Genomic DNA, 24,884 nt, shown 5'->3' on the forward strand with positions numbered 1-24,884 from the left:
TGCCTGTGGTGTCAGAGAGAGGTCCGACTTCGTTCTTTTGCCTGTGGAGTTCCAGTTGTCCCTGCACCACTCGTTGAAGACACCCTTCTTTCCCCATTGAGTGGTCTTGGCTCCCGTGTCAAAAGTCACGTGACACATGGTTTCCTTCCGGACTCTCAGTTCTATTCCGTTGATGTATATGTCTATCTTTCACCCGTACCACACTGTCCTAATGACTGGAGCACTGTAAGTTTCAAAATTGGGAAGTGTGAGTCCTCCGACTTTGTTTTTCTTTTTCCAAGATGGTTTTGGCTGGGGGTGGGGGGTCCTTTGTAATTGCACGTGCATTTAAGACTGAGTTTTCCATTTCTGCAAAAATGAAGGCATTGGGGTTTTAATGGGGATTGCATGGCAACTCTAAATTGCCGTGGGGAGTACTGCTGTGTTAACAGTATTAAATCTTCTGATCCATGTACACAGGAGGTCTTTCCGTTTCTCTCGGTCTTCTTTAGTTTTTTTTCCGTGATGTTTTGTAGTTTTCAGTGCTCAACTCTTATGTCTCTTTGGTTAAATTTATTCCTAAGCATTGCATTTTTTGGACGCTATTAGAAGCAGAATTTTTCTTTCTTTCTTTCTTTCTTTCTTTCTTTCTTTCTTTCTTTCTTTCTTTCTTTCTTCCTATTTTGTTTTATTTTTTAAAAGCTTTTTTTAATGTTTATTTACTTTTTAATTTTTTTAATCTTTATTTATTTTTGAGAGAGAGAGAGAGTGCAAGCAGGGGAGGGGGAGACGCAGAATCCAAAGCAGGCTCCAGGCTCTGAGCTGTCAGCACAGAGCCCGACGCGGGACTCAAACCCATGAAACGCCAGTTCATGACCTGAGCCAAAGTCGGACGCTTAATCAACTGAGCCATCCAGGCACCCCGAATATTTATTTTTCAGACAGAGAGACAGAGTGCAAGCAGGGAAGAGGCAAAGAGAGAGGGAGACACAGAATCAGAAGCAGGCTCCAGGCTCTAGGCTCTGAGCTATCAGCACAGAAGCTGATAAGGGGCTTGAACTCGTGAACTGCGAGATCATGACCTGAGCTGAAGTCGAATGCTTAACTGACTAAGCCACCCAGGCAACCCCCCCCCCCACCAAATTTTGTTTAATGTTTGTTTTTGAGAGAGAGACAGAGCATGAGCAGGAGAGAGGGAGACACAGAACTCAAAGTAGGCTCCAGGCTCCACGCTGTCAGCATAGAGCCCAATGAAGGGCTTGAACCCACAAACTGTGAGATCATGACATGAGCCAAAGTCAGATGCTCAACCAACTGAGCCACCCAGGTGCCCCAATATTTATTTATTTTTGAGAGAGAGCTAGAGCGTGAGCAGGGGAGGGGTAGAGAGAGAGGGAGACACAGAATCTGAAGCAGGCTCCAGGCTCCGAGCTTCAGTACAGAGCCTGATGCAGGGCTTGAACCCACAAACCATGAGATCACGACCTGAGTCAAAGTCGGACCCTTAACTGACTGAGCCACGCAGGTGCCCCATTAAGACTTTATTCTTAAGTGGGGCACTTGGGTGGCTCAGTCAATTGAGTCTCCAACTTTGGCCTGGGCCATGATCTCACCTTTTGCGGGTTTGAGCCGCACATCGGACCCACTGCTATCAGGCAGAGCCCACTTCTGATCCTCTGTCCCCCTCTCACTGTGCTTCCCCCACCGGTGCTCTCTCCCTCTCTCTCTCAAAATGAAGTAAAACTTCTACTTGTTTAAGAAAAATGATTTTATTTTTAAGTAATCTCTACACCCAACATGGGGTTGAACTCACAACCCTGAGATCAAGAATCGCACTGCACAGATTGAGCCTGCCCGGCACCCCTTTGTTCTGTAGATTTTTTAGGATAGCTTACATATCAGATTCCATGGTCGTTGTAAGTTTTTGACTGGATTCCAGACTCCTGCAAAAGTCGATTTTGTCAGTTTTCGCCAGCTTGATAGTTTTGTGCAGGAATGGAGGGTGATGTCCCATACTCTGCCGTTTTTGGTGATAATGCTAATATTCCACTATCTGTTTTTATATAGCTCACTAGCTGAGAATGCTTGTTACACTTAAAAAAACATTCTTAATGTTTATTCATTTTTGAGAGACAGAGCATGAGCAGGGGAGGGGCAGAGAGAGAAGGAGACACAGAATCTGAAGCAGGCTCCAGGCTCTGAGCTCTCAGCACAGAACCCGACACGGGGCCGGAACTCATGAACCCCGAGATCATGACCTGAGCTGAAGTCGGACGCTTAACCGACTGAGCCACCCAGGCACCCCAGGTCATATTTTTTTTCTTTTTTTAAAAAAAAAATTTTTTTTTTTTAACGTTTATTTATTTTTGAGACCGAGAGACAGCATGAACAGGGGAGGGACAGGGAGAGAGGGAGACACAGAATCTGAAACAGGCTCCAGGCTCTGAGCTGTCAGCACAGAGCCCGACACGGGGCTCGAACTCACGGACCATGAGATCATGACCTGAGCCAAAGTCGGACGCTTAACCGACCGAGCCACCCAGGCGCCCCCATATTTTTTTCTTAATAGAAGTTAGGTCAGGAGCGCCTGGGGTGGCTCAGTCGTTTGAGCATCCGACTCTTGATTTTGGCTCAGGTCATAATCCCAGGGTCATGGGATCAAGCCCCACACTGGGTTCCATGGTCAATGTGGAAACTGCTTAAGATTCTCTCTCTTTCTCTCTCTCTCTCTCTCTCCCTCCCTCTCCCTCTCTCCCTCTGGCTCTCTTCCATGATCACACACGTGCTCTCTCTCTCTCTCTCTCTCTCAAAACAAAAAAAAGTAGATCATAGTAAGCTTTTTCTTTTTTTTTTTTTATTTAACACCATGTCGGATCTTTCCCTGTCACTGAAATGCCTGTGCATTTTAAGCTAATCTTGACACTGAGCTCAAGCCCATAATGAAGTGACTCTACCAGGTCTGGGGTTGGGAGTTACCCAGACAACTGCTAGATGCTGTCCCTCCCTCCCCTGCAGACATCGACGAATGCTATGCACACCCGGGCATCTGTGGCCCCGGTACCTGCTACAACACCCTGGGGAACTACACTTGTGTCTGTCCTGCGGAGTACCTGCAAGTCAACGGTGGAAACAACTGCATGGGTACAAAGTGTGATGACTGGGGAGATAGGCAGTTGTGGGAAAAGCACTTGGGTGTGGGAAGGACTCCTAGGAGTCTCCAAGCCTTGGAAGAGTGTGGAGAGCTGTGTGTAGGGGAGTAGAGAGCAGGAGGGTGAGTGTATTTTTGAGTTGCTGGTCAGTAGCAGAGAACAAGATGCAGGATTTGGGGGCCCAGGGCTGTCATGAATGGTTGTCCAGGTTGTGCACTGCCCAACAAAATCTAAACTGTAAAAGGCACCCCATGTGTGTTGGGGGAGAGGCATCAAGCCAGTATTTTTCAGCTGGACCCGTGAATGAGTTCCCAGCCGTCTGATGGCTCTCTCTTCCTCTCTTCTTTCTTCCCCTCTCTTGGCTATCTTTTACCCACACTCCTCTTCCTAACGGAACTGCAGACATGAGGAAGAGCATTTGCTTCCGGCACCATAACGGCACGTGTCGGAATGAACTGGCCTTTAACGTGACCCGGAAGATATGCTGCTGCTCATACAACATTGGCCAGGCCTGGAACAGACCCTGCGAGGCCTGCCCCACCCCTGCCAGCCGTGAGTGCTCTCCACACCCCCGCCCCTGCCCCCTTCTTTCCAGCTTCCTCCTTTTTAGTGCAGTATTTAAGGAGGCGCACCTTAATTGGGGCGCCCAGATTAGCTCTCATCCTACGTTGTTCTGATGAGGGCTAAGGAGTTGAAAATACGTCCTAGGTGGCGTATGGAAAGCATCCGTCTTGGGGTGGGTGAGGCGTCCTTCCTTGTATGTTGCAGATTTGGGGATTCAAAATGGATCAGTGAAGCTTACGTTTGTGGTAAAGGTCCTCGAAGACTCACAGACTATTTTGGGGGGAGGGTCAGTGAGTACCTGGGGCCAGGGAGGAAAGCAAAACTGGCTGGAGGCACCAGGGGCCCCATGAGCAGGGGAAGGTGCAACCCCGGGGAAGCTCTGGGAAAAGCTGCTGAAACACTGTTTGGGATGAAGAAGGGTATTGCGGGCAGGGAACAGCACGAGCAAAGGGCTGGAGGCAGAACTGAGCAGCAGACCATGCTGGCAGCTGGAAAGAGAGCTGGTAGAATGATCTAGCAGCCAGCCCGGGAATCGGAAAGAGCTGCAGGAGTGGGGCAGTGATTGACAGTGGACAACAAGGACGTTCCCATATGCTATGGGCTGAATGTGTCCCCTGCTAAACTCACGCGTTGGAGCCCTGGTCCTCAGGGCGGTGGTGTTAGGAGGAGGGGCCTTGGGGAGGGGATTAGGAGGCCCCCTGAATGGCATGGGGGCCGTTCCGAGAAGACGTGTGTGGGAGACGATCTCCACCATGTGAGGACATAGCAGGAAAACAGCCACCTCTGAACCGGGAGGCGGCTCTCACCAGACCCCGAGTCTGCCGGCACCTTGGTCTTGAACTCCTGGCCTCCAGAACCGTGAGAAATAACGCATCTGCTGTTTAAGCCACCCGGTGTGTGGTATTTTGTCATGGCAGCCCCGGCTGACGGAGACCAATAGCTTCCTCGGGCCGTGGCAACAAATTGCCACAAATTTGGTGGCTTAAAAACCCCAGAAGTTAATTTTCCCCCAGTTCTGAAGGCTAGAAGCCAGAAGCCAAGGTGGCAGCGACGCCGTGCCCCCTCCAGAGGCTCCAGGTTAGGGTGCTTCTCTGCTTCCTCCAGCTTCCGGTGGCTCTGGGCGTCCTGTGTGCCCAGCTTGGAGCTCTGTCCCCCATCTCTGCTTTCGTCTTTATGTGGCTTCTTCTCTCCAAGTGTCTGCGTGTCTCTCTTTTTCTTATAAGGACACCGGTCATGGCATTCAGGGCCCACCCTAACCCAGGGTGTCCGCATCTTTTCTGGATTGCATCTACAAAGACCCTGTTTCCCCAGATGGTCACACTCAGAGGTTCTGGGTGGACATGAACTTGGGGGGCAGTGGGTGTCCGTCCCGTGCGGGGCAGTGGAGAGGGGATCGTTACTGGGCATTTCTGGGTGGTGGGCCTGGTCTGGGTTCTAGGTAGCAAGAACGGGGCAGACCTGAGCTGTGCAGGCTGGGAGGGAGCTGCAAACAGCCAGCTCTGGTCAAGAGACTGTCAGGACAGATCACATGTCGCCCTTGGTTTGGGTGCTGGGACTTAGGTACCTGCTCGGACCTCGTGCCCCTGAGTCTGAGGTGCAGGTGGCGTAAGACGAGGCCGAGGTCCATACTAGCCGATGACGCAGGTAGAAGGCCGAGTGACGGCCAGGGCGGGGACCTGGGGAAAGGTGGCAAGATGCCGCTGCCTAAATACCTGCCCGTGTCCACCTGGCGGGCCCAGAGACACCTGCCCCACCTGGGGATCGCGGTCTGGTAGGCGGCGTCTCGGCATTGCCAACGGGATGCAACTAGGCAAGGTGGGCTGCCCCGGGGAAGCCCAAGGGTGGCGCCGTCAGCGTCTGGTGCCAGTGTGGTGGGTCGGAGGGAGCCCAAGGGAGCCTTCCCTGTGGCCGCCCTGAGTCCTTGAGGCTGGAGTGGGCCCTGCTAGGGAACAGCAGAGGGAAGAGCATGTGCAAAGTTCCCATGTGGGATGGATGGACGGTGGAGAGCAGAGCCCCTCCAGACGTGTAATGAAATCAGTGCAACGGGAGGGCAGGAGTCGCTGCTGGAAAGGTAGGGCTGGGGGGTGAAGGTCTTGAAATTCAAATTGAAGAGTCTACCTGTTCCGGAGAGGGCAGTGGGGTGTGGTCAGCGGCACTCCTGCGTAGATGAGAGAGGTCGCGTCTCTGCGTCTCTGTGTTGGAAGGTCACGCCGCGCGGGTGGGTGGCTGCCTGTAGCTCTTCCAGGGCTGGTGAAAGCAGGTGGGAGGCAGAGACTAGTTGTCAGAGGCCGGGTGAGGGCTGGGCTACAAGGGTTGGAGGAGGCCATGGGCGGGGATCAGGAAGAGGAGGGGGTGTCCTTCCTGGGAGCCTGCAGCCCCAGCACCCTCTGCCCTGTCCTCCTTTGCCCAGTGGACTACCAGGTCCTGTGCGGAAACCAGGCCCCCGGCTTCGTCATTGACATCCACACAGGGAAGCCCCTTGGTGAGTGACTGTGTCCCCCTGCTGATAGCCTCCAGGTCCCTCTGTCCCCAGGGCCCTGACCTCCCCCTTCCACCCACCCCCGCCCCATGCCCACACTTCTGCCTTCCCAGACCAGGCCAGGAGTCATGTCCCCAAATAGTTCCCTTTATTAAAAAAAAGTAAGTATTTTTATTGTTATTACTCATTTTTAAAAATTCTGATAACCTACGTATAACATGAAAGTTACCACCGTAACCGTTGTTAAATGTCCAGTTCAGCAGCATCAGGCACACTCACACTCTCAGGCAAACATTCCTACCATCTGTCTCCAGAACTTTCCATCGCCCCACACTGAGACTCTGTCCCCATGAAACACGGACGCCCCTGCCCTCTGCCCCACCCCTGGCTCCCAGCATCTCCACTCTGTCTCTGTGGACGGGACTCCTCTAAAGACCTCCTGTGAGTGGGGTCATGCAGGACGTGTCCTTCTGTGACCGACTTCTGTCACTGCACGCGGTGTCCTTCAGTCCGTCCACATGGTGGCAAGTGTCAGAATGGCCTTCCTTTCTAAGCCAAACAAGATTGTGTGCAGTTCAATCCCTGGAAGGCCACAGCTCAGCCGTGTGGTGTGGAACTGATGAACCCACTTCTGGCTGTTTCCATCCCAATGAGGATGTGTTCTCCTTATTTTAAACAGCCGGGGCATGGCAGATAAGATCTGCTTCCCCTGCAGTTACCACATCAAACCTAAGTCTCCTTCACACTCCCAAGGTTCCCATGCTGTATGCCCCGAGGATTTCTAGATCCTTCTTCGTGCATTTCAGTATACATAGAGGTCCCCATTGAGAACGCACGGCATTGTTTTCCGGGGAGTTTGAAATTTTCCCATTCTATAATTCCCTGCATATTGGTTTGCGACTCACTTTTCTCCGGCCACCAACGAGTCGTGAAGACCCAGACAAGTGACTGACTGCAGTGCCCCCCTCTTGTCCTGCTTTGTAGTATTCCACGTGTGGACACGCCCCAGGTCACCAGCCAGCCCCCCATGGGTGGGCACTTACTGCTTCTGGATGCCCTTTTTATACAGTTGGCCCTTGAACAGCACGAGGATTTGGGGCGCAGAACCCCATGCAGTTGAAAATCTGCATATAACTTTTGACTCCCCCCTCAAACTTAACTAGTAGTCTACTGATGACCAGAAGGCTTACTGATGAGGTCAACAGTTGATTAACACGTTTTATATGTTACAGGTATTGCATACCGCATTCTTACAATAAAGTAAGCCACAGTCCATAAAATGTTACTAGGATACCTATATGGAGGGGTGCCTGGGTGGCTCAGTCAGTTGAGCATCGGACTTTGGCTCAGGTCATGATCTCACAGTTCGTGTGTTGGAGCCCCGCATTGGGCTTGCTGCTATCAGCTCAGAGACTGCTTTGGATCCCCTGTCCCTGTCTCTCTGCCCCTCCCCAACCTGTGCTCGCTAAAAATAAATAAACTTAAAAAAAAAAAAAAAAAAAAGGAAAACACGTTTATAGCACTATACTATATTTGTATAAAAAATACACACAGCTAAGTGGCCCTGTGCTGTCAAACATGTGCTGTTTAAGCATCAACTGTATAGATAACAGCTTTTTTGGGGTATAACTCACATACCACATGCCTCACCCATCTTAAGTACAATTCAGTGGTTTTCCGTGTCTTCACAGAGCTGTGCTGCCATCACCACTAAGTTAGAACATTTTATTTTATTTTATTTTATTTTATTAAGTTTATCCATTTATTTTGAGGTTGGGGAGGGGAAGAGAGGGAGAGAGCGAATCGCAAGCAGGCTCTGCACTGTCAGCACAGAGCCCAACTCGGTGCTTGAACTCAACGAACCGTAAGATCATGACCTGAGCCCAGACCAAGACTGGGCACTTAACCGACTGAGCCACCCAGGCACCCCTATTTTAGAACATTGTCGTCACGCACAAAGACACCCGGTCCCCGTGAGAAGACCCCGGCAACCCCCGTTCTACGTTCTGTGCCTATGGATTTGCTCTTCTGGGCATTTTACATCAGTGGGATTGTACAATATCTGTTCCTGCATCTGGTTTCTCCCACTGAGCATCGTGCATTCAGGGCTCACCCACGTCGTAGCGTGTCAGTGTTTCACCCCTTTTTAAGGCTGGGTTACGTTCCATCGTGTGGATGGACCATGGTTCGCTACCCATTCCTCTGCTGACGCTTCTGGTTTCTTGCTCAGCATTGTCCCAGGACCCCCCCCCCCCCCATGTGGCTTCCTGATCTCGCAGGGGCTGTTGACCCCAGCAGACCCCTTGAGGCGGAGGCAGACTCACTGGGCTGCGGCGAACGTGTTTTCAGTTGAGAGACGCTCACCCCCCTCTGTTCTCTGTCTTTCGTCCCACATCCTGATCTCTTTCTGGTGTCAGAAAGACTTCAGCTGCCGCAGAATTTTTCCAGTGTGCTCGTTTGTGGCCACCCCTTCTCCCAGACTGCATGGCCCCCTGGCCCAGGGTCCCCAGGTGTTCCCTGGGGCTGGGCTGCCCCTGACGGCCGACGTCCTCCCCAGACATCGACGAGTGTGGGGAGATCCCCGCCATCTGTGCCAACGGCATCTGCATCAACCAGATCGGGAGCTTCCGCTGCGAGTGCCCCACAGGCTTCAGCTACAACGGCGTGCTGCTGGTCTGCGAAGGTGCCACCTGCCCGGCCTCCCCGGCCCTTGGGTGGGAGGCTCGTCCCCCACCCCATGCCCCCTGGACAACTCACTTAAGCTCCATAAGCCTCAGTTTCCCTTTCTGTACAGCGGGGCCGATGCCTTTCCAGGGGGCCTCCAACCCACATAACCAGCCTCCCTCTGGTTCCGGCCACTTCCGGAGGGATTCCCCGCTGCAAAGCCCGGGGCAGGCTTTGGGGTGGGGACCTGGCAAGGAAGCCTCCCGCACTCCTGCCTGTCGGTTGTGTCCCGCAGACGTGAACGAGTGCGCCGGCGGGGAGAGCCCCTGCCAGCAGAACGCCGACTGCGTCAATATCCCTGGCAGCTACCGCTGCAAGTGCGCCCGAGGGTACAAGCTGTCGCCGAGCGGGGCTTGCGTGGGTGAGCGGGGACCCCAGCACGCTGCAGGGCAGGGAGCCGAGGGGGTGGGCCGTGGGACCTGGCGGGCAGGGACAAGCTAGGCTCCGCCCCTGTGACTTGAGTAGGGCACGGCTCCATCCAGGTCTTTCTCCTCGGCTGTGCCATGGGGTGGTTGGGGATGCCGAGCACCTGTTAATAGGGGGCTTGGAAAGGGGGGGGATGGGAGCATGGTGCTGGCAGCAGCTGGAGCGGGGGCTTCCAGGCAGCTTCTGGCTTCCCCATCACCGCACGCAAGGGCTCGGCAAACTCCATGCGTGTGTGTGTGTGTGTGTGGGCATGTGTGGGCGTGTGTGGAGGTGGGGTTCTGGGGACACCACACTGCCTGCCCTCCCCCAGGACGGAACGAGTGTCGGGAGATGCCAAACATCTGTAGCCATGGCGACTGCGTGGACACCGAGGGCAGCTACACTTGCCTCTGTCACCGTGGCTTCCGGGCCTCGGCGGACCAGACACTGTGCACCGGTGAGCGTCCCTTCCTGTCCCCCCCCCCCACCCCCCGGAGACCCAGGCCGCCAAGCCAGAGGGACCTCAGGTGCACACGTCCCCTGTGAGGGCAGTGCTTTCATCCATCTGGTTCACAGACAGACCCAGGTTTGAGTCCTAGCACTTAAGACCTTGGATATATGACCTTTATTCACCTCCTTGTGCCTCGGTTTGCAAAACGGGAGTGATAAATCGTTTCAGGGGCTCTTTCCAGCCACCTCCCCCCCCCCCCCCACCCCCCAGGGGTCACTGCCTGTCCATCCGGACAGGGCTAGGTGAAGGAGAGGCGGGCTGGGTCCAGCCAGGCCCTCAGTCCCTGAGCCACCTGATGCCCTGGGTGAGCTGGGCGGGGCTTGGGGGCTTTGCTCTGGCAGACGTCGACGAGTGTGACCGGCAGCCGTGCGGAAATGGGACGTGCAAGAACATTGTCGGCTCCTACAACTGCCTCTGCTTCCCTGGCTTCGTGGCGACACCCCGTGGAGATTGCGTCGGTGAGCCCCCTGGGCCGGCGGGCAGGCCTCATTGCCCCGCCCTGAAAAGTGGGCCCTTAGCTTGAGGGTGCCCCTCTGAAATAAAGGGTCTGGCCCCAGGGATCCCTTCAGAAAAACAACCCCAGTGGTCGGTGCTCCCTCTAAAACAGTCAACCACAAAATTTCCCACCCCACCCCACGGTCAGGCGTCAGGGGGTCTCTCGCTAGAACTTACACTTAGGGTGACGGCAGCTGGTGGACAGTATAGAGAACACAGCACAGACCTGGGTGGTGTCATGCTGCCACCTGGGCGCAGTGGTTAAAAGCATGAATTCCAGAGTCAGGCAACATGAATTCAAATCCCAGCTTTGCCACCTGCCAGCTGTGTGACCCCAGATGAGTCGTTTTACCTTATATCTCTCTGGGCTTCAGTTTCCTCTTCTGCAAAAAGGAGATTAATAGTAGTACTTACTTATGTTAATGTTAGACCAAACAGACAGTAATAACAAGAAATGTTAGCAGAGATGGAAAAAGGTATCATATAAAGAGGCCAATTCCTTGAGAAGACATAACAACCATAAATACATATGCATCTAACAACAGAGCTTCAAAACATACAAAGTAAAAAATGACAGAGCTGAAAAAAAAAAAAGATAAACCCACAGTTACAGTTGGAGACTTAAACACTTATCCTCAGTAGGAGAGGGGACAAATAGAAAATCAGTAAGGATAGGGAAGATCCGGACAACACTATCAATCACCTAGACCTGGTCAGTATTTATAGAACATTCCAGAACACACATCCTTCTCAAGTGCACCTGGACATTTACCAGGAAACCCATATTCTGGGCCATAAAACAAACCTTAGAAAATTAAAAAGACTTTTAGTCACACAAAGTAGGTCCTCAGAATGTAAGGGAAGTGAACTAGAAACCAGTCACAGAAAGACATCCCGAAAAATCCCCAAATATTTGGAAATTAAACAGTATATTCCTAAAGAATCCAGAGATCGAAGAAGCAATCATAAGGGAAGTCAGAAAATATTTTTGACTTAAATGAAAATGAAAACACAACAAAATTTGTGGAGTTCAGCTAATGGAGTACCCAGAGGCAAATTCATAGCTTTAAGTGCTTGTACTAGAAAATACTGCTATCTGCCTCATTGGATAGTTGGATATACAGAGCCTAGCACATGAATACATGATAAATTGAAGTCCCTGCCATCAACTTAACTTCATTGTGGACAGAGTGCAAGGGAGGCTCAGAGCCCCAGGACTATGGGTGACCCCATCCGCCCATATCCCCTCTGCAGACATGGATGAATGCACCACCCTGGTGGGGCAGGTGTGCCGATTTGGCCAGTGCCTCAACACAGCTGGCTCCTTCCACTGCCTCTGCCAGGATGGCTTTGAGCTCACGGCCGACGGGAAGAACTGCATAGGTGAGTCTCGCCTTGGAGTCGGGAGTCATCTCTGCCAGCCCCTGCTCCAAGTTGGCCTGCGGTTCATACTTCCAAGTGATGACGGTTTCATTTCATAATCATGCACTTATTTTAAGGTATAAAAGGAAATACCTTTAAGCGTCTGACTCTTGGTTTCGGCTCAGGTCACATTCTCGCAGTTCATGAGTTCGAGCCCCGTGTGGGGCTCCGCACTGAAAGCACGGAGCCTGCTTGGGATTCTTTCTGTCCCTCTCTGCTCCTCCCCTAGACACACACTCTGTCTCTCTGTCAAAATAAATAAACTTAAAAAATGCTTTTAAAAAACCCTAAGTTTAATGGGGCGCCTGGGTGGCTCGGTCGGTTGAGCATCCAACTTCAGCTCAGGTCATGATCTCACAGCTCATGAGTTCAAGCCCTGCATCCAGCTCTGTGCTGACAGCTCAGAGAGCCTGGAACCTGCTTCGGATTCTGTGTCTCCCTCTCTCTCTGACCCTCCTCTACTCACGCTTGGTTTCTCTCTCTCTCTCAAAAATAAATAAACTTTAAAAAAAAAATTAAAACCCTAAGTTTTCTGAAATAAAGAATAGTCAAGGTGCTACATGGATTACACAGAAATCATGAAGGGGGTCTGTAAGTGGCTTAAGATTAGGGACCTTGCTCCTTCCCTTGGACACCACATAGCTTCACCTATAACCCCCACTTTAGGACCCAGAATATCCTTCCCAGGCTGTCTCTTTTTTCCTGAGTCTCAACTCTTCCCCTGGACCCAGGAAGACTTGTTCTGGGGCCCTTGGTCATCATGTGGTGACTACAGGTGCTGGTCCCAGTCCCAGGTGAACCCCTGTCACAGGCTGGTGCTGGGACCCCTCGCTTTCCTCTCCCCAGACACCAATGAGTGTTTCAGCCTCGCGGGAACCTGCCTGCCAGGCACTTGCCAGAACCTCGAGGGCTCCTTCCGCTGCATCTGTCCCCCTGGCTTCCAGGTGCAGAATGACCGCTGTGTCGGTGAGTGTCTCTCTGGGCCTCTGTTTCCCCATCTGTGAAATGGGAATGCCAGCTGGGGTCTTGATGAGGGTGGAGGCGTCCTTAGCACAGCACCCAACACAGCTGTGTACACAACTTCTGTTACAAGGATTATTTCAGATGCTCGCCTCAGGGTCTCTCTCTGGGGCCCAGAGGCTTCTTCTTCATGGATCCTACAAAAGGGGCATGGGTGTGGGCTTGCAGGGCCCAGAGAACTCCTCACTCTTGGTGGGTGGTGGTCAGGGACCAGTCTGGCCCGAGTTCCCCCTGGTGTAAGTCCCTGTCTAGTGACTTTGTACTGAGCCGGCTAATCTGGACCAGTCTGGCCTAGGCAGGTGGGCTAACCTAGATCAGTCTGGACCCTCTCTTCTGATCTATTCTCTCTGGGCTCCCCTAAGTACAGTGTGAGCTAACCTCATCCAGCATAAGGTAGGTTTATCTGATCCTGGTTAGCTTTGTACACGGTCAGTCTCTAAAGATGAACTTTTCCTGACCATGACCCCTGTCCCGGAGATACCTTCTAGGAAAGACTCCTCCCCCGCCCCCAACACAGCCCAGCTGGTGCTCTGGCTCACTGCATCCCGAGGGCCCCTGGCCCGTGTCTGTCAGTTCTTGGACCCTCCCAGGCTGGGCTGCCACTCTGTCCGCCCCCTCCTCCCCCGACAGCTGAGGCTGTCCTACCCTGGCAGAGGTCCTGCCTGCACCCCACCTAGCTCGTGTCCCTGCCCCCCCAGACATCGACGAGTGCTTGGAAGGACCCAACCTCTGCCTCTTTGGCACCTGCACCAACAGCCCTGGGAGTTTCCAGTGCCTGTGCCCACCTGGCTTCGTCCTTTCTGACAACAGGCACCGTTGCTTTGGTGAGTCTGTGGTTCTCTCTTTGAGAAGAGGTGGAAGGTAGGGCGAGAAGAGTGGGGCCACCCCGAAAAGGGGGCTGCAGTTTCCTGCATGGATCTCCAGGAGCTCTGCCCAGGCAGAGGTGCTTCCCGGCATTGGTGGGGTTTTTCTAGTGCAAACAGCCTCTGCACCAGACAGGTCACTTGCACGGAGGGCTATCCTGGTCCAGTCTGGGCTAACCTGGTCTCCTGGGCTTTGGTTGTCCTGTAGGGGCTGCGGTTGCCCTCCGTGGGCTGGCCTCACCTCAGTAGGCCAGCCTTGTCCAGTGTGTGGGCTAGTGTGTGGGCTAGCCTCAACCAATCCCAGCCAGCATCGTGTCTCCCCGGTTAGGGGCAGCAAAGCAGAGGGCAGGGCAACCCAATCAGTGTTTGTTGTTCAGACCCCAACCTGCCCTTGAGGACTTCTCAGGCTGATGGGAGTCCAGGGCTGATGAGGGGGGTCCACGATGTTGATTGGGGGTCTCATGTCCCAGGTCCTCTGGCTCTCTGGAATCAGTTGCTTCGCCTCTCCAGGAAGGGGCTTTCTGAGCCACGAATAACTGGCTGAGTGTGCTCCCCTTGGCACAGCTGTGGATGTGGGGTATCACTGGAAGGGATTCCCAGGGGTCCAGCAGAAGCCCCAGGGCTGGCCCTCATTGGCCCGGTGTAGGTCACATGTCCATCTTGGAGCCAATCACCACAATGGGGGGGTTCTGATTGGCCACTTGGTAGGGTCTGGGCCCCCCATTCTCTGGGACCGGGGTGATGATCAGGGCACTACCGATGACCTTCCTAATGTTTCCCTGGGGGGGGGGGGTCACCCCACAGACACGCGGCAGAGTTTCTGCTTCACCCACTTTGAGGCCGGGAAGTGCTCTGTGCCCAAAGCTTTCAACACCACCAAGGCCCGGTGCTGCTGCAGCCAGAAGCCTGGCGAGGGCTGGAACTACCCCTGTGAGCTGTGTCCTCAGGAGGGCAGCGGTGAGCTCCCTGCCCTGTCTGTCTCCCCTTAGATTCCGCCTGCCGGCCCACATCTGTTTGGTTTCCTACACACGCTCAGGGGGGGCTCTAGGGGCCGCAGCAGCCCCCGACCCTCACCCCCTTCCCTTCTTGGTGTCCAGCTGCCTTTCAGGAGCTCTGCCCCTTCGGCCACGGGGCGGTCCCAGGCCTGGATGACTCTCGGGAAGGTGAGCCCCTCGCCCACGGGCCAAGGGCCCCTCGCAGCCGCCTAGCCCTGTCTGGGCTCTGTCTGTCCCCCGTTCCCAAGTCTCAGGCTCCCTCCTTGCCCAGTGGGTGGCCCGGACCGCACCTGGCCTGGAGGGGAGGAAGAGACCCCGAGTGTGGCCGGGTCGTGACCGATGCCGTGTCTGGCACCCCCGCCTCCCGCAGACGTGAATGAATGCGCGGAGAACCCCGGCGTCTGTACTAACGGCCTTTGCGTCAACACCGATGGGTCCTTCCGCTGCGAGTGTCCCTTTGGCTACAGCCTGGACTTCACAGGCATCCGCTGTGTGGGTGAGTGACCAGCCCGCCCACGCGCCCGGAAGGAAGGAGCGGAGGGGAGCAGGCAGGGCAGACGTCAGTTGCCCACTCAGGCCAACCCACTGAGCATGCGCATCCCGCGCGCAGCCCGGAGTTGCGCCAGATCAGGCCCCGTGTGGTCGGTGGCACTCAGGGGGTGCGGACAGGATAATGTGGAGATAACGAGGGCGGGAGGCTCTCTGCGGGTCCTGACCGCTCCCTTCCCCCCTACCCCAGACGTAGATGAGTGCGCCGTCGGGCACCCCTGTGGCAAAGGCACCTGCACTAACGTCATCGGAGGTTTCGAATGTGCCTGCGCCGACGGCTTTGAGCCCGGCCCCATGGTGACCTGCGAGGGTACGACCCTGCCTGCTCCTGGGCTGTGTGATGGGGGGCATCAGTGGCTGGCCTGAGGGCGGGGTGTGGATCCCACAGGCAGACCCTGCCCAGCCCGCCCCTCCTCTGGCCTCCCCAGACATCGACGAGTGCTCCCTGAACCCCCTGCTCTGTGCCTTCCGCTGCCGCAACACTGAGGGCTCCTACGTGTGCACCTGCCCGGCCGGCTACGCCCTGAGGGAGGACGGGGCCATGTGCAGAGGTAGGATGTGCAGGAGAGGTGGGCGGGGCCCCGGGCTCCCCATACCTCGATCCTGGAGAAGACAGGGAAATGCGAGCCTGTGCCCAAGGGGGAGCACCAAGAAATAGAGTGAGGGCAGCACTGAGGCAGTGAGGTGCGGTGGGTGCTCTTCTGTGAGTGGTGCTTCTGTCGTCATGAAAATGGGGGACCGTGAGGGCTCTTACTGTGTCTCCCAGGGGACGTGTGGTGGTGATGCCTGAAGACCTTTTTCTTTCATGTTTTTATTTATTTTTAAGAGAACATGAGCAGGGGAGGGGCGGAGAGAGGGGGATAGAGGATCTGAAGCAGGCTCTGTGCTGTCAGCAGTGAGCCCGACGCAGGGCTCGGATTCACCGACTGTGAGTTCATGACTTGAGACAAAGTCAGACACTTAGCCGACTGAGCCACCCAGGCTCCCCAACAGTTTTGTGTTTTTTTAAATGTTTTATTTATCTTTGAGAGAGAGAGAGAGAGACAGAGCATGAGCAGGGGAGGGGCAGAGAGAGAGAGAGAAGGAGAGACAGAATCTGAAGCAGGCTCCGGGCTCTGAGCTGTCAGCACAGAGCACAAGGCGGGGGCTCAAACTCACAGACAGAGATCATGACTTGAGCCAAAGTTGGATGCCCAACCGACTGAGCCGCCAGGCGCTCCCTGACAGGTTTTTAAAAAACGTTTATTTATTTCTTTTGAGAGAGAGAGCAGGGGCGGGGCAGAGAGAGAGGGAGAGAGAGAATCCCAAACAGGCTCGGTGCCATCAGCTTGGAGCCCGAGGAGGGGCTCGAACCCGCGAACCATGAGATTAGGACCTGAGCCGAAATCAAGAGTCAGATGCTGAACCAGCTGAGCCCCCCGGGCACCCCTGGAGACAGTTTTCATTGTGACAGCTGAGTGTGGGGGCTGCTGCAGACATCGAGTAGCCAGGGATACTGCTGAATATGCTACAGCACACAGAAAGACCTTCCACCACGAGGAAGTCTCTGGTCCCAAATGTCCTTAGTGTCGAAGCTGACAAACTCTGGGCTGGGACTTGGTCCCTCCAGGGCTGTCTCAGGGTTAGCATTCCAGGGACCATGTTTAAGGCCGGACGGATTCACTGACCCTGACGTGGGCAGGGGGACGCAGGTGTTGGAACAGTCCCGACCCCTCGGCTTCTTACTTTCGGTCCCCAAGGGCACAGAGGGAGGTGGGACCCGGGCCCCCACGGCCTGTGGCCAGGCCACGGGGCGCCTGACCTTGGCCCCCCCTCTCTCTGGTCATCCGCAGATGTGGACGAGTGTGCGGACGGTCAGCAGGACTGTCACGAGCGGGGCATGCTGTGCAAGAACCTCATCGGCACCTTCACCTGCGTCTGCCCCCCAGGCCTGCGGCCTCAGCCTGGCTCCGGGGAGGGCTGCACAGGTATGGGTGTGCTTGGGGGTGCAGGGCCCCCCCGGGGGAGACGAGTCAAAGCAGGAGAATGTGGCGGGAAGGGAGCGTGCAGGGCGAGGGGAGGCTGGCTTGCGGGGCTCCGGCCTCCCCACCGGCCTCATCCCTCCCGCCCCAGATGAGGACGAATGCCACGCGCGGCCCCGCCTGTGTGCCAACGGCCGCTGCGTCAACACCGCGGGCAGCTTCCAGTGTGACTGCGACAAGGGCTTCCAGCCCAGCCCCGCTGGCACTGAGTGCCACGGTGAGTGTGGCCACGCACGGCGGGTACAGCTCTCCCAGCCCAACCCCCGCCCCCGCCATCTCAGCCATGCTCCTGCCTCGGCCTGGAGCCACAGGCCAGCCCCCTCGAGTCCCCACCAGCCTCCTCTTCCTCACCCAGGCCAGGCTCCAGCCTGTCCTGTCCACCTCCCTGGATGTCCTCCATGTGCTCTGTCCCCGCTGTCTGTCTGTCCGGCCCACTGCCACTCACACCTCCTCCCTAGTGTTCCCCGGCCCCCATGCTGCCCTTGACTGTCCGTGCTCTCTGCGGCCACAGGCGTCTCTTGACCCTACGGGTCTGCAGCTTCTGCCTCGGCCTTGGCCCCCGGAGGGCATCTGACAGTGCTAGGTGACAGCGGTCTGGAAGATTGCGCCCCGCGCCCACGCACAGCTGTGTCGGAGGCACCTGGGAGCCCTTGCTAGACTCTCGGTGCCGCCGGACCCCAGGGGGAAGGGGGCCCTGGACGGCAGGTGCCTCCCACCCACCCGCCCGCCCCGTTCTCTGCAGACGTCCGGCGGGGGCCCTGCTTCTCCGAGGTGCTGCAGGCCACGTGCCAGGCTCGCTCGAGCAGCGGTGAGGCCGTCACTAGGGCCCAGTGCTGCTGTGGGGGCGGCCGGGGCTGGGGGCCCCGCTGCGAGCTCTGTCCCCTGCCTGGCACCTCTGCCCACGGGACCCTGTGCCCCCACGGCTCAGGCTACACCGCCGAAGGCCAAGGTGGGTGGGGCGTTTGTTCTCGGTCGTGTCTGTGTCCCAGAGGGGGCTGGAGTGTGCGAGCCAGTGCGAACCGGACCCTGTTCGTTGCTGTGTGCGTGCGTGAACTTGGGCGAGCGGGTGAACAGGTGTGTGAGCCGATGTGTGTGTGTTCTTTGTTCTCTGCGGGCTCGTCGGGGAGTGTGTGAAAAAGGGTGTGGACCGGTGTGCATTCACTGGTGTGTGTGTTGTGCGTGCCGGCCGCATGAGGAGCATGTGCCGGAAGGTGGGTCCGTGTGCTTTGGATTCCAGCGAGTTCCACGAGGGCGGGTAGGTGTGCGAGCGAGTGTGAGTGACTGCGTGCACGAGTGTGTCTCATCCAGTGTGTCAGCGAGGGTGGGACAGGTCGCCCCAAGCGAGCAGCGGTGACCCCCAGGTCTGACGAGGGGGGGGGGAGACAGAGGAGCCGCAGAACGTGTGTCCCTGTGATTCTGCAGGAGTGTCGGCCTGTGACTGGCGTGCAGTGTGCGTGTACCTCTGCCTGTGCTTCCGCATTTGTGTGCGTGTGCCCCGAGGTGTTGCAGTGAGGCTGCGGGAGGGCGTGTTCCACCCCCACCCCCCCCACCCCCCCCCCCCGCCCCCGCGCCAGGTGCTCTCTGGGTCTAGTGAAAGGAGCTGCATTAGTGAGTCCGGGGGCGGGACTCACAGCCTCGGGGAGGGGTCCCTGGGGTCAGGCGGGGCAAGTAGAGGCTGGCCTCGCCCGGGGGAGAGGGCTGCCGGCCAGAAGGGTGGAGGTGTGCCCCAGGGACCCGAGGCAACCAGCGCAGCTGAGCCCTGCTTGTCCCCAGATGTGGACGAGTGCCACATGCTCGCTGACCTCTGCCCTCACGGCGAGTGCATCAACAGCCTCGGCTCCTTCCGCTGTCGCTGCCAGGCTGGGTACGCGCCAGACGCTGCTGCCACAGCCTGCCTGGGTGAGCCTCCCGCCCCCATCCCCTGGCCTGGCCCGGCCCCGCTCCCTCTGCACAGCACCTGGCCTGCGCTTCCGGCCGAACCCGGGAAGCAGAGCATCCCCAGTCCCGCCCCCAGCCCCGACCTCATTTGGGCAGCTTTCCTCCTGTTACTTTGTGCATCCCAAGATTTTCGGTTTCGTCGTGTAGCGGGTGTTCATCGAAGTCAGGGGTCAGCAAACTCCCTCCAGCTCAAGGGCCTAGTCCGGCCCTCTGCTTGTTTTTGTTAATAAAGTTTTATTGGCAGCCATAGCTATTTGGTTTCCTCTCCCTCTGTGGCTGCTCTCCTGCCACAGAGGCAGAGCTGAGTAGTTGGAACAAGAACCATGTGGCCTGCAAGGGCAAACATGTTTAATCTCTGGCTTTTTACAGAAAAAGTGTCCATTCCTTGTAGAAGCCCATAGATTCTGATTGGTTCGGGCCTGGGAAGGAGGCCTCAGCAGGACCTGAGTGGAGACCCCAGCCCCTGACCCCCTGGGGAGGACATCTGTCTGACACCAACCCCCCCCCCACCCCACATGCTACCAACCCTCTAGACGTCGATGAGTGTGGCCAGGCGCCCACGCCGTGTACCTTCCTCTGCAAAAACACCGAGGGCAGCTTCCGGTGCACCTGCCCCCGAGGCTACCTGCTGGAGAAGGACGGCAGGACCTGCAGAGGTGATGTTCCCCCCCCCCAGGCCCTGTGGGGCTTCGTCCCCGACCCCCCGGGGATGCCCGGGCACATCCCCGGCCGCTCGCCCCCGGGTCTTTCCCCTGGGAAGCCCCCGGCCCCGGGGGGCCCTGCCCTGAGCCCGCGGGGACGTCTGTGCTGCAGACCTGGACGAGTGCTCCTCCAGGAACCACAACTGCCAGTTCTTCTGTATCAACACCGTCGGCTCCTTCACCTGCCACTGTCCCCCCGGCTTCACCCAGCACCACCAGGCCTGCCTCGGTGAGTCCTCTCACCCCTCCCAGCCCCTGGCACGTGACGCTGGCCTTCGCTCACTTGTTCTCCAAATAAGCAGCAAGCCCCACGTGTGTGCCAGACGGCGGGGACACACAGGGGGTCAGAACAAAGCCCCTGCTCTGTTGGTGCCCACATCCTGCCAATGCCTAGGACTTTGGTCTCCTTCCTTGCCCTAGGGACCTGGGAGGAGGAGTCCCTCTGACCTCAGCCCAGGACACTCACCTTTGCCCCTGACCGGTCCCTGATGGGTCTCTCTCCTACGGTCTCACGGGGTCCAGAGCGGAAGTTGGTTCAGAAGCCAGAGTTGCAGGGGCAGCTGTCACTCCCATGGCTTTTTAGTGTCTCGTGGCCTGGGAGAACCAGACCTCCCCTGGGGGCCAAGCCCAGCCATGGGTGGCCCCATTCAGGCTCCCACTAGTCCACTCAGCCCACACCTACTGAGACCTACGGTGGACCAGGCTGTGCTCTGGCCCGGAGGTCTTTGGACTCCAACCCTCAGGTCAGGCCTGCCCAGCCCCCTACTTGCTTCTGTTAACAAAGTTTGGTCGGCACACAGCCACGCCCATTCATTTGCATAGGGTCTGTAGTCGCTTTTGCGCTAAAATAACGGAGTCAGAGCCAAGTCGTTGCCACAAAGTCACACATACCTCCTAGCTGTCCCTCTACAGGAGCCGTTTGCCTCGCCCTGTTCTAAACCCTGAAGGTGCAGCAATGAACACAGGAGGCAAGCTTGCTGCCGCCACGGACTGTCCCTGCTAATAGGGACTCCAAACAGACACAAACAGCAAAGGGGCGCCTCGGTGGCTCAGTCAGTTAAATGTCCGACATCGGCTCAGGTCATGATCTCGAGGTTCATGGGTTCGAGCTCCGCGTCGGGCTCTGTGCCGACAGCTCAGAGCCTGGAGCCTGCTTCGGATTCTGTGTCTTCTCTCTCTCTGCCCCTCCCCTGCTCCTGCTCTGTTTTTCTCTGTCTCTAAAAAAACAAACATTTAAAAAAATTTAAAAACAAACAAACAGTAAGCTAACACCATAGCCTGTTGGAAAGTGATGCATGGCATGAGAGAAAGATAAAGTGAAGCCGAGTAAGGAGATCAGGAAGGCTGCAAGTTTTCCACTAGGGATCAGGAGAAGCCACATCCAAAGGGACTTTTGTACAAAGAGCTGACAGAGTTGAAGGAGGGAGTCACGTGCCCGTCTGGGGAAGAGCCTACCAAGCCTTGAAACAAGCTACGTTTCTCTTTTTCTGCACATTCAAGTTATCTTCCCTGCTTCCTAAGATGAGCACGTTTAATGTGGCATCTGTATGAGTTTGTAGCTGTTTGCACGTACACATGCGGGCCCGTGTGCCAGTGCAGACACCCAGCAAGCTCCCGTGGGACTTCTCTCTGGAACAGAGTTGACATTCTCAGCCAGGCTCCCCACTGCGTAGTTACCAGGGATCGAGGGCCCCAGATCATTCACGATTCACATCTGTATAGCCTATACTCCTGGTGGGTGGTCTGAGGCTAACTAGATCAAGGGTCTGCAAATTTTTTCTGTAAAAGGCTCTACGGTTGGGGCGCCTGGGTGGCTCAGTCAGTTAAGCAACTGACTTTGGCACAGATCATGATCTCACGATTCGTGAGTTCGAACCCTGTGTCAGGCTCTGTGCTGACAGCTCAGAGCCTGGAGCCTGCTTCAGATTCTCTCTCTCTCTCTCTCTCTCTCTCCCTCTCCCTCTCTCTCTCTCCCTCTCTCCCTCTCCTTCTCTCCCTCTGCCCCTCCCCAACTTCCTTTCTCTCTCTCTCTCTCCCTCCCTCCCTCTCTCCCTCTGCCCCTCCCCAACTTGCTCTCTCTCTCTCTCTCTCTCTCTCTCTCAAAAATAAATAAATAAATAAACATAAAAAAAAACAGCCTTGCCATTGTAGGCCAAAAGCAGTCATAGACAACATGTCATAAATGAATGGGCATAGCTGTGTGCCAGTAAAATTTGTTTACGATAAGCAGGCAGTGGGCCAGATTTGGGTCTCAGGGCCTCTGTTTGCTTATGATTAAACTAGAAGATCAAACTTACATGACCACAGTATGCCCCCCTGACCCTTGGCCTGCTTTGTGGATGCAAGGGAAAGAGACCATAGTCGTGCCAGAGGCCTCTCTCTGGTGAAATCCTGGCAGGAATCCAGGGCTAGTCTCTGTGGCCCCTCAAAGGACGGCTCAGACATGACGGATGACACCAGCAGCAGATACAGGAGCCACTCTGGCTGAGGAGCCCAGGTCCCCAGCGTCTCTCATACCCAAGAGAGATCCCAGGTCCCCAAAGGGAGGCGTCTGGTGTCAATCTTCATACCCTAGGGAGCCAAAACGAGGGTTCCCCCCGCCCCACCCTGGAGATGCACTGTTCACTCCCTAAACTCCCAGCATGGGCCATTAGCACGGTAGCCACATTGTCTGGTAACCAGCCCGTCTCTGCTCGCACTGCTGGCACAAAACACCACAGACTGGGCAGCTTGAACGACAGACACTTGTTGCACGCGGTTCTGGAGACTGGAAGTCCAAGGCCAGGGTGCCGGCCTGGTCGGTTTCTGGTAAGGGCTCTCCTCCGGCTGGCAGATGGCTGCCTTCTCGCGGTGTGCTCCCATGGCAGGGAGAGAGCAAGCTCTCTGGTCTCTTCTTACGAGGGCGCTAACCCCATCCTCGGGACCCCACCCTCACAGCCTCATCTAAACTGAAGCCCCTGCCGGAGGCCCCACCTGTGAACACCATCACTCTGTGGGGTTAGGGCTTCAACATACGAATCTGGAGTGGAGGGGGGACAGCCACTTTCAGTCCATAATCCAGGCTGACATGTCATGATGGTCTGGTGTCCGCGACGACAGAGTGCACTGTTACCCCCAGGAAAGGGGGTTTTGTTCATCTTTGAGTCCCGTGCTGAGCACTGTCCCGAGCCCTGTGTGTGACTGGATTAATCTCCCAAAACTGCGGTGAGGGAGGTGTTACCATCTCTGTGCTACAGCTGGGGAGACAGGCCCACAGGGGGTAAGTCAGCCACCCCGGGCCACACAGCTTTGAGGTGCCGCAGACAAGATTCAAAGGAAGTCGTATACGTGCTTCATCTCAAACGTTCAAGGCAGTTCTGTGATGTGGGAGCCGCTACGGAGCTCATTTCACAGAAGGGGAGACTGAGGCACGGAGAGGGCCAGTGACTTGCCCGGGAGCTGGGTAGGCCCAGCATTGTGGTGCTGGCCGTGAATCCCCTAACCGCTAGGCTGTCCTGCCCGTTCCCCGTCCTCTGCAGACAACGACGAGTGCTTGGCCCAGCCTGGCCCGTGTGGCACCCGGGGGCACTGCCTCAACACCCCGGGCAGCTTCAGCTGTGAGTGCCACCGAGGCTTCACCCTGGACAGCTCAGGCCATGGCTGCGAAGGTAGAGCTGGGCTTTGGGTGGGCTCTGGGCCTGGGCTGTGGTTCCCAGGGCCACCGGGCGAGCCCTGCCACCCGATCTCTGTCTCGCAGACGTGGATGAATGTGACGGGCCCCATCGCTGTCGGCACGGCTGTCAGAACGAGCTGGGGGGCTACCGCTGTGGCTGCCCCCAGGGCTTCACCCCGCACTCCCAGTGGAGCCAGTGTGTGGGTGAGTGTCAAACGCCCCCCATCAGAATCTGTTGGGAGCAGGCAACTAGGAACCGCCCCCACCCGGGATGTTGGGATAAAGCATGATGACCTAAAGTGCTTCTGGGCCGGCCCGGGAGGTAGTGAGGTCCCCACTGCTGGGGAGACTGGGGAGTCAGGGGGCTGCAGATAAAGCACGGCCAGGTTCAAGCCCATTTCCTTGGGAGTGGTGGCCTGGAGGGCCCAGCTGAGAAGGATTCTGAGTCAGCACCTGTGAACACTAGGAAAGAGTTCTGCGATTGATTGGTGATGCCTGCCATGGGTGTGGCAGTAGCAGATGGGAGCGTGTGCTGTATCTGTGCCTTAGCTGCTCCGGAGGCCCTCAGTTTGGGGGACTAGCCTGTGCCCCAGCCTCCTCCATCGCATACTTCTCTTTGTGCTCCAAGCCCTCCTAACGACAGCCTCGTCCTTACCGCCTCCGTTTGCGCCTTCCGGACAGTCTGGCTTTCGCCCTCTACCCTTGGGCCCACTCTCTCCAGGCGCCTCCACCTCCGCTGCTCTGGGCACTGCTGCCTGCCCCTCCCAGACGCTCTCCTCCCTCAGCCTCTCTGATTGACGTTACCTTCTCTCTGGTTCCTCCTCCTCCCCTGATGGTGGGTCCTCAGCTAAGTTTCCATCTTTCCCCTGCTGTGTGGCGTTCGGCCCCTGGGGACCACACACACACACACACACACACACACACACACCCCTTCGCCTCTGCTGCCGGTTCTCCTTCTCAGCCTGCTTCCCCCTCTGCTTTCTCATTTGCTCACTCCTTCTGCAGTGGGCTGTCCGGGGTCTGTCTTGCGTCAGGCCCTGTGGATACAGAAGTGGGCCAAGTAGCAGACTCTTGTCTAGTTAGTGGTGGGGACAGGGATGAGTTAGGCTCATGGTTCTCAACTGGGAATCATTTCGCCCCCTCGGAGACGTTTTGAAGCATCTGGGATACATTTTGCTCGTCACACCTGGGAGGTGGGAGCTCCCGGCATCTAGTGGGTGGGGGCCAGGGATGCTGCTTAATGTCGTGGGGTACACAGGACAGCCCCCACAACAGAGAATGGCTCGGTCCCAGATGTCAGTAGTGCCAGGGAAGAAACCTCGTTCGAGATCATGCCACCATTTAGGATTTCTGGGAAGTTCCAAGAAATGCTTGGAAGGAGAACTACAGGGCTGGGGCAGACCTAGTCCCGGGGCTG

The 24,884-nt window shown here is 56.4% G+C and overlaps 1 protein-coding gene across 1 annotated transcript in view; it reads left to right on the forward strand.

Annotated features, from left to right (window-relative positions):
* FBN3 (fibrillin 3) overlaps positions 1-24,884 on the forward strand; it is a 62,932-nt gene that overhangs the window by 34,938 nt on the left and 3,110 nt on the right. The window contains exons 44-66 of the mRNA XM_042912867.1: positions 2,995-3,120; positions 3,531-3,680; positions 6,103-6,174; positions 8,729-8,854; positions 9,131-9,256; positions 9,632-9,757; positions 10,153-10,269; positions 11,561-11,689; positions 12,575-12,694; positions 13,447-13,572; positions 14,416-14,568; positions 14,709-14,774; positions 14,977-15,102; positions 15,346-15,465; positions 15,584-15,706; positions 16,988-17,122; positions 17,268-17,393; positions 17,919-18,125; positions 18,950-19,075; positions 19,648-19,770; positions 19,928-20,044; positions 23,334-23,462; positions 23,552-23,671. Coding sequence (XP_042768801.1) covers positions 2,995-3,120; positions 3,531-3,680; positions 6,103-6,174; positions 8,729-8,854; positions 9,131-9,256; positions 9,632-9,757; positions 10,153-10,269; positions 11,561-11,689; positions 12,575-12,694; positions 13,447-13,572; positions 14,416-14,568; positions 14,709-14,774; positions 14,977-15,102; positions 15,346-15,465; positions 15,584-15,706; positions 16,988-17,122; positions 17,268-17,393; positions 17,919-18,125; positions 18,950-19,075; positions 19,648-19,770; positions 19,928-20,044; positions 23,334-23,462; positions 23,552-23,671 — 2,889 coding nt within the window. The remainder of the gene's footprint in view (positions 1-2,994; positions 3,121-3,530; positions 3,681-6,102; positions 6,175-8,728; positions 8,855-9,130; positions 9,257-9,631; positions 9,758-10,152; positions 10,270-11,560; positions 11,690-12,574; positions 12,695-13,446; positions 13,573-14,415; positions 14,569-14,708; positions 14,775-14,976; positions 15,103-15,345; positions 15,466-15,583; positions 15,707-16,987; positions 17,123-17,267; positions 17,394-17,918; positions 18,126-18,949; positions 19,076-19,647; positions 19,771-19,927; positions 20,045-23,333; positions 23,463-23,551; positions 23,672-24,884) is intronic.

This window comes from Panthera leo, chromosome A2, assembly GCF_018350215.1.
Source record: "Panthera leo isolate Ple1 chromosome A2, P.leo_Ple1_pat1.1, whole genome shotgun sequence".
Taxonomy (NCBI): domain Eukaryota; kingdom Metazoa; phylum Chordata; class Mammalia; order Carnivora; family Felidae; genus Panthera; species Panthera leo.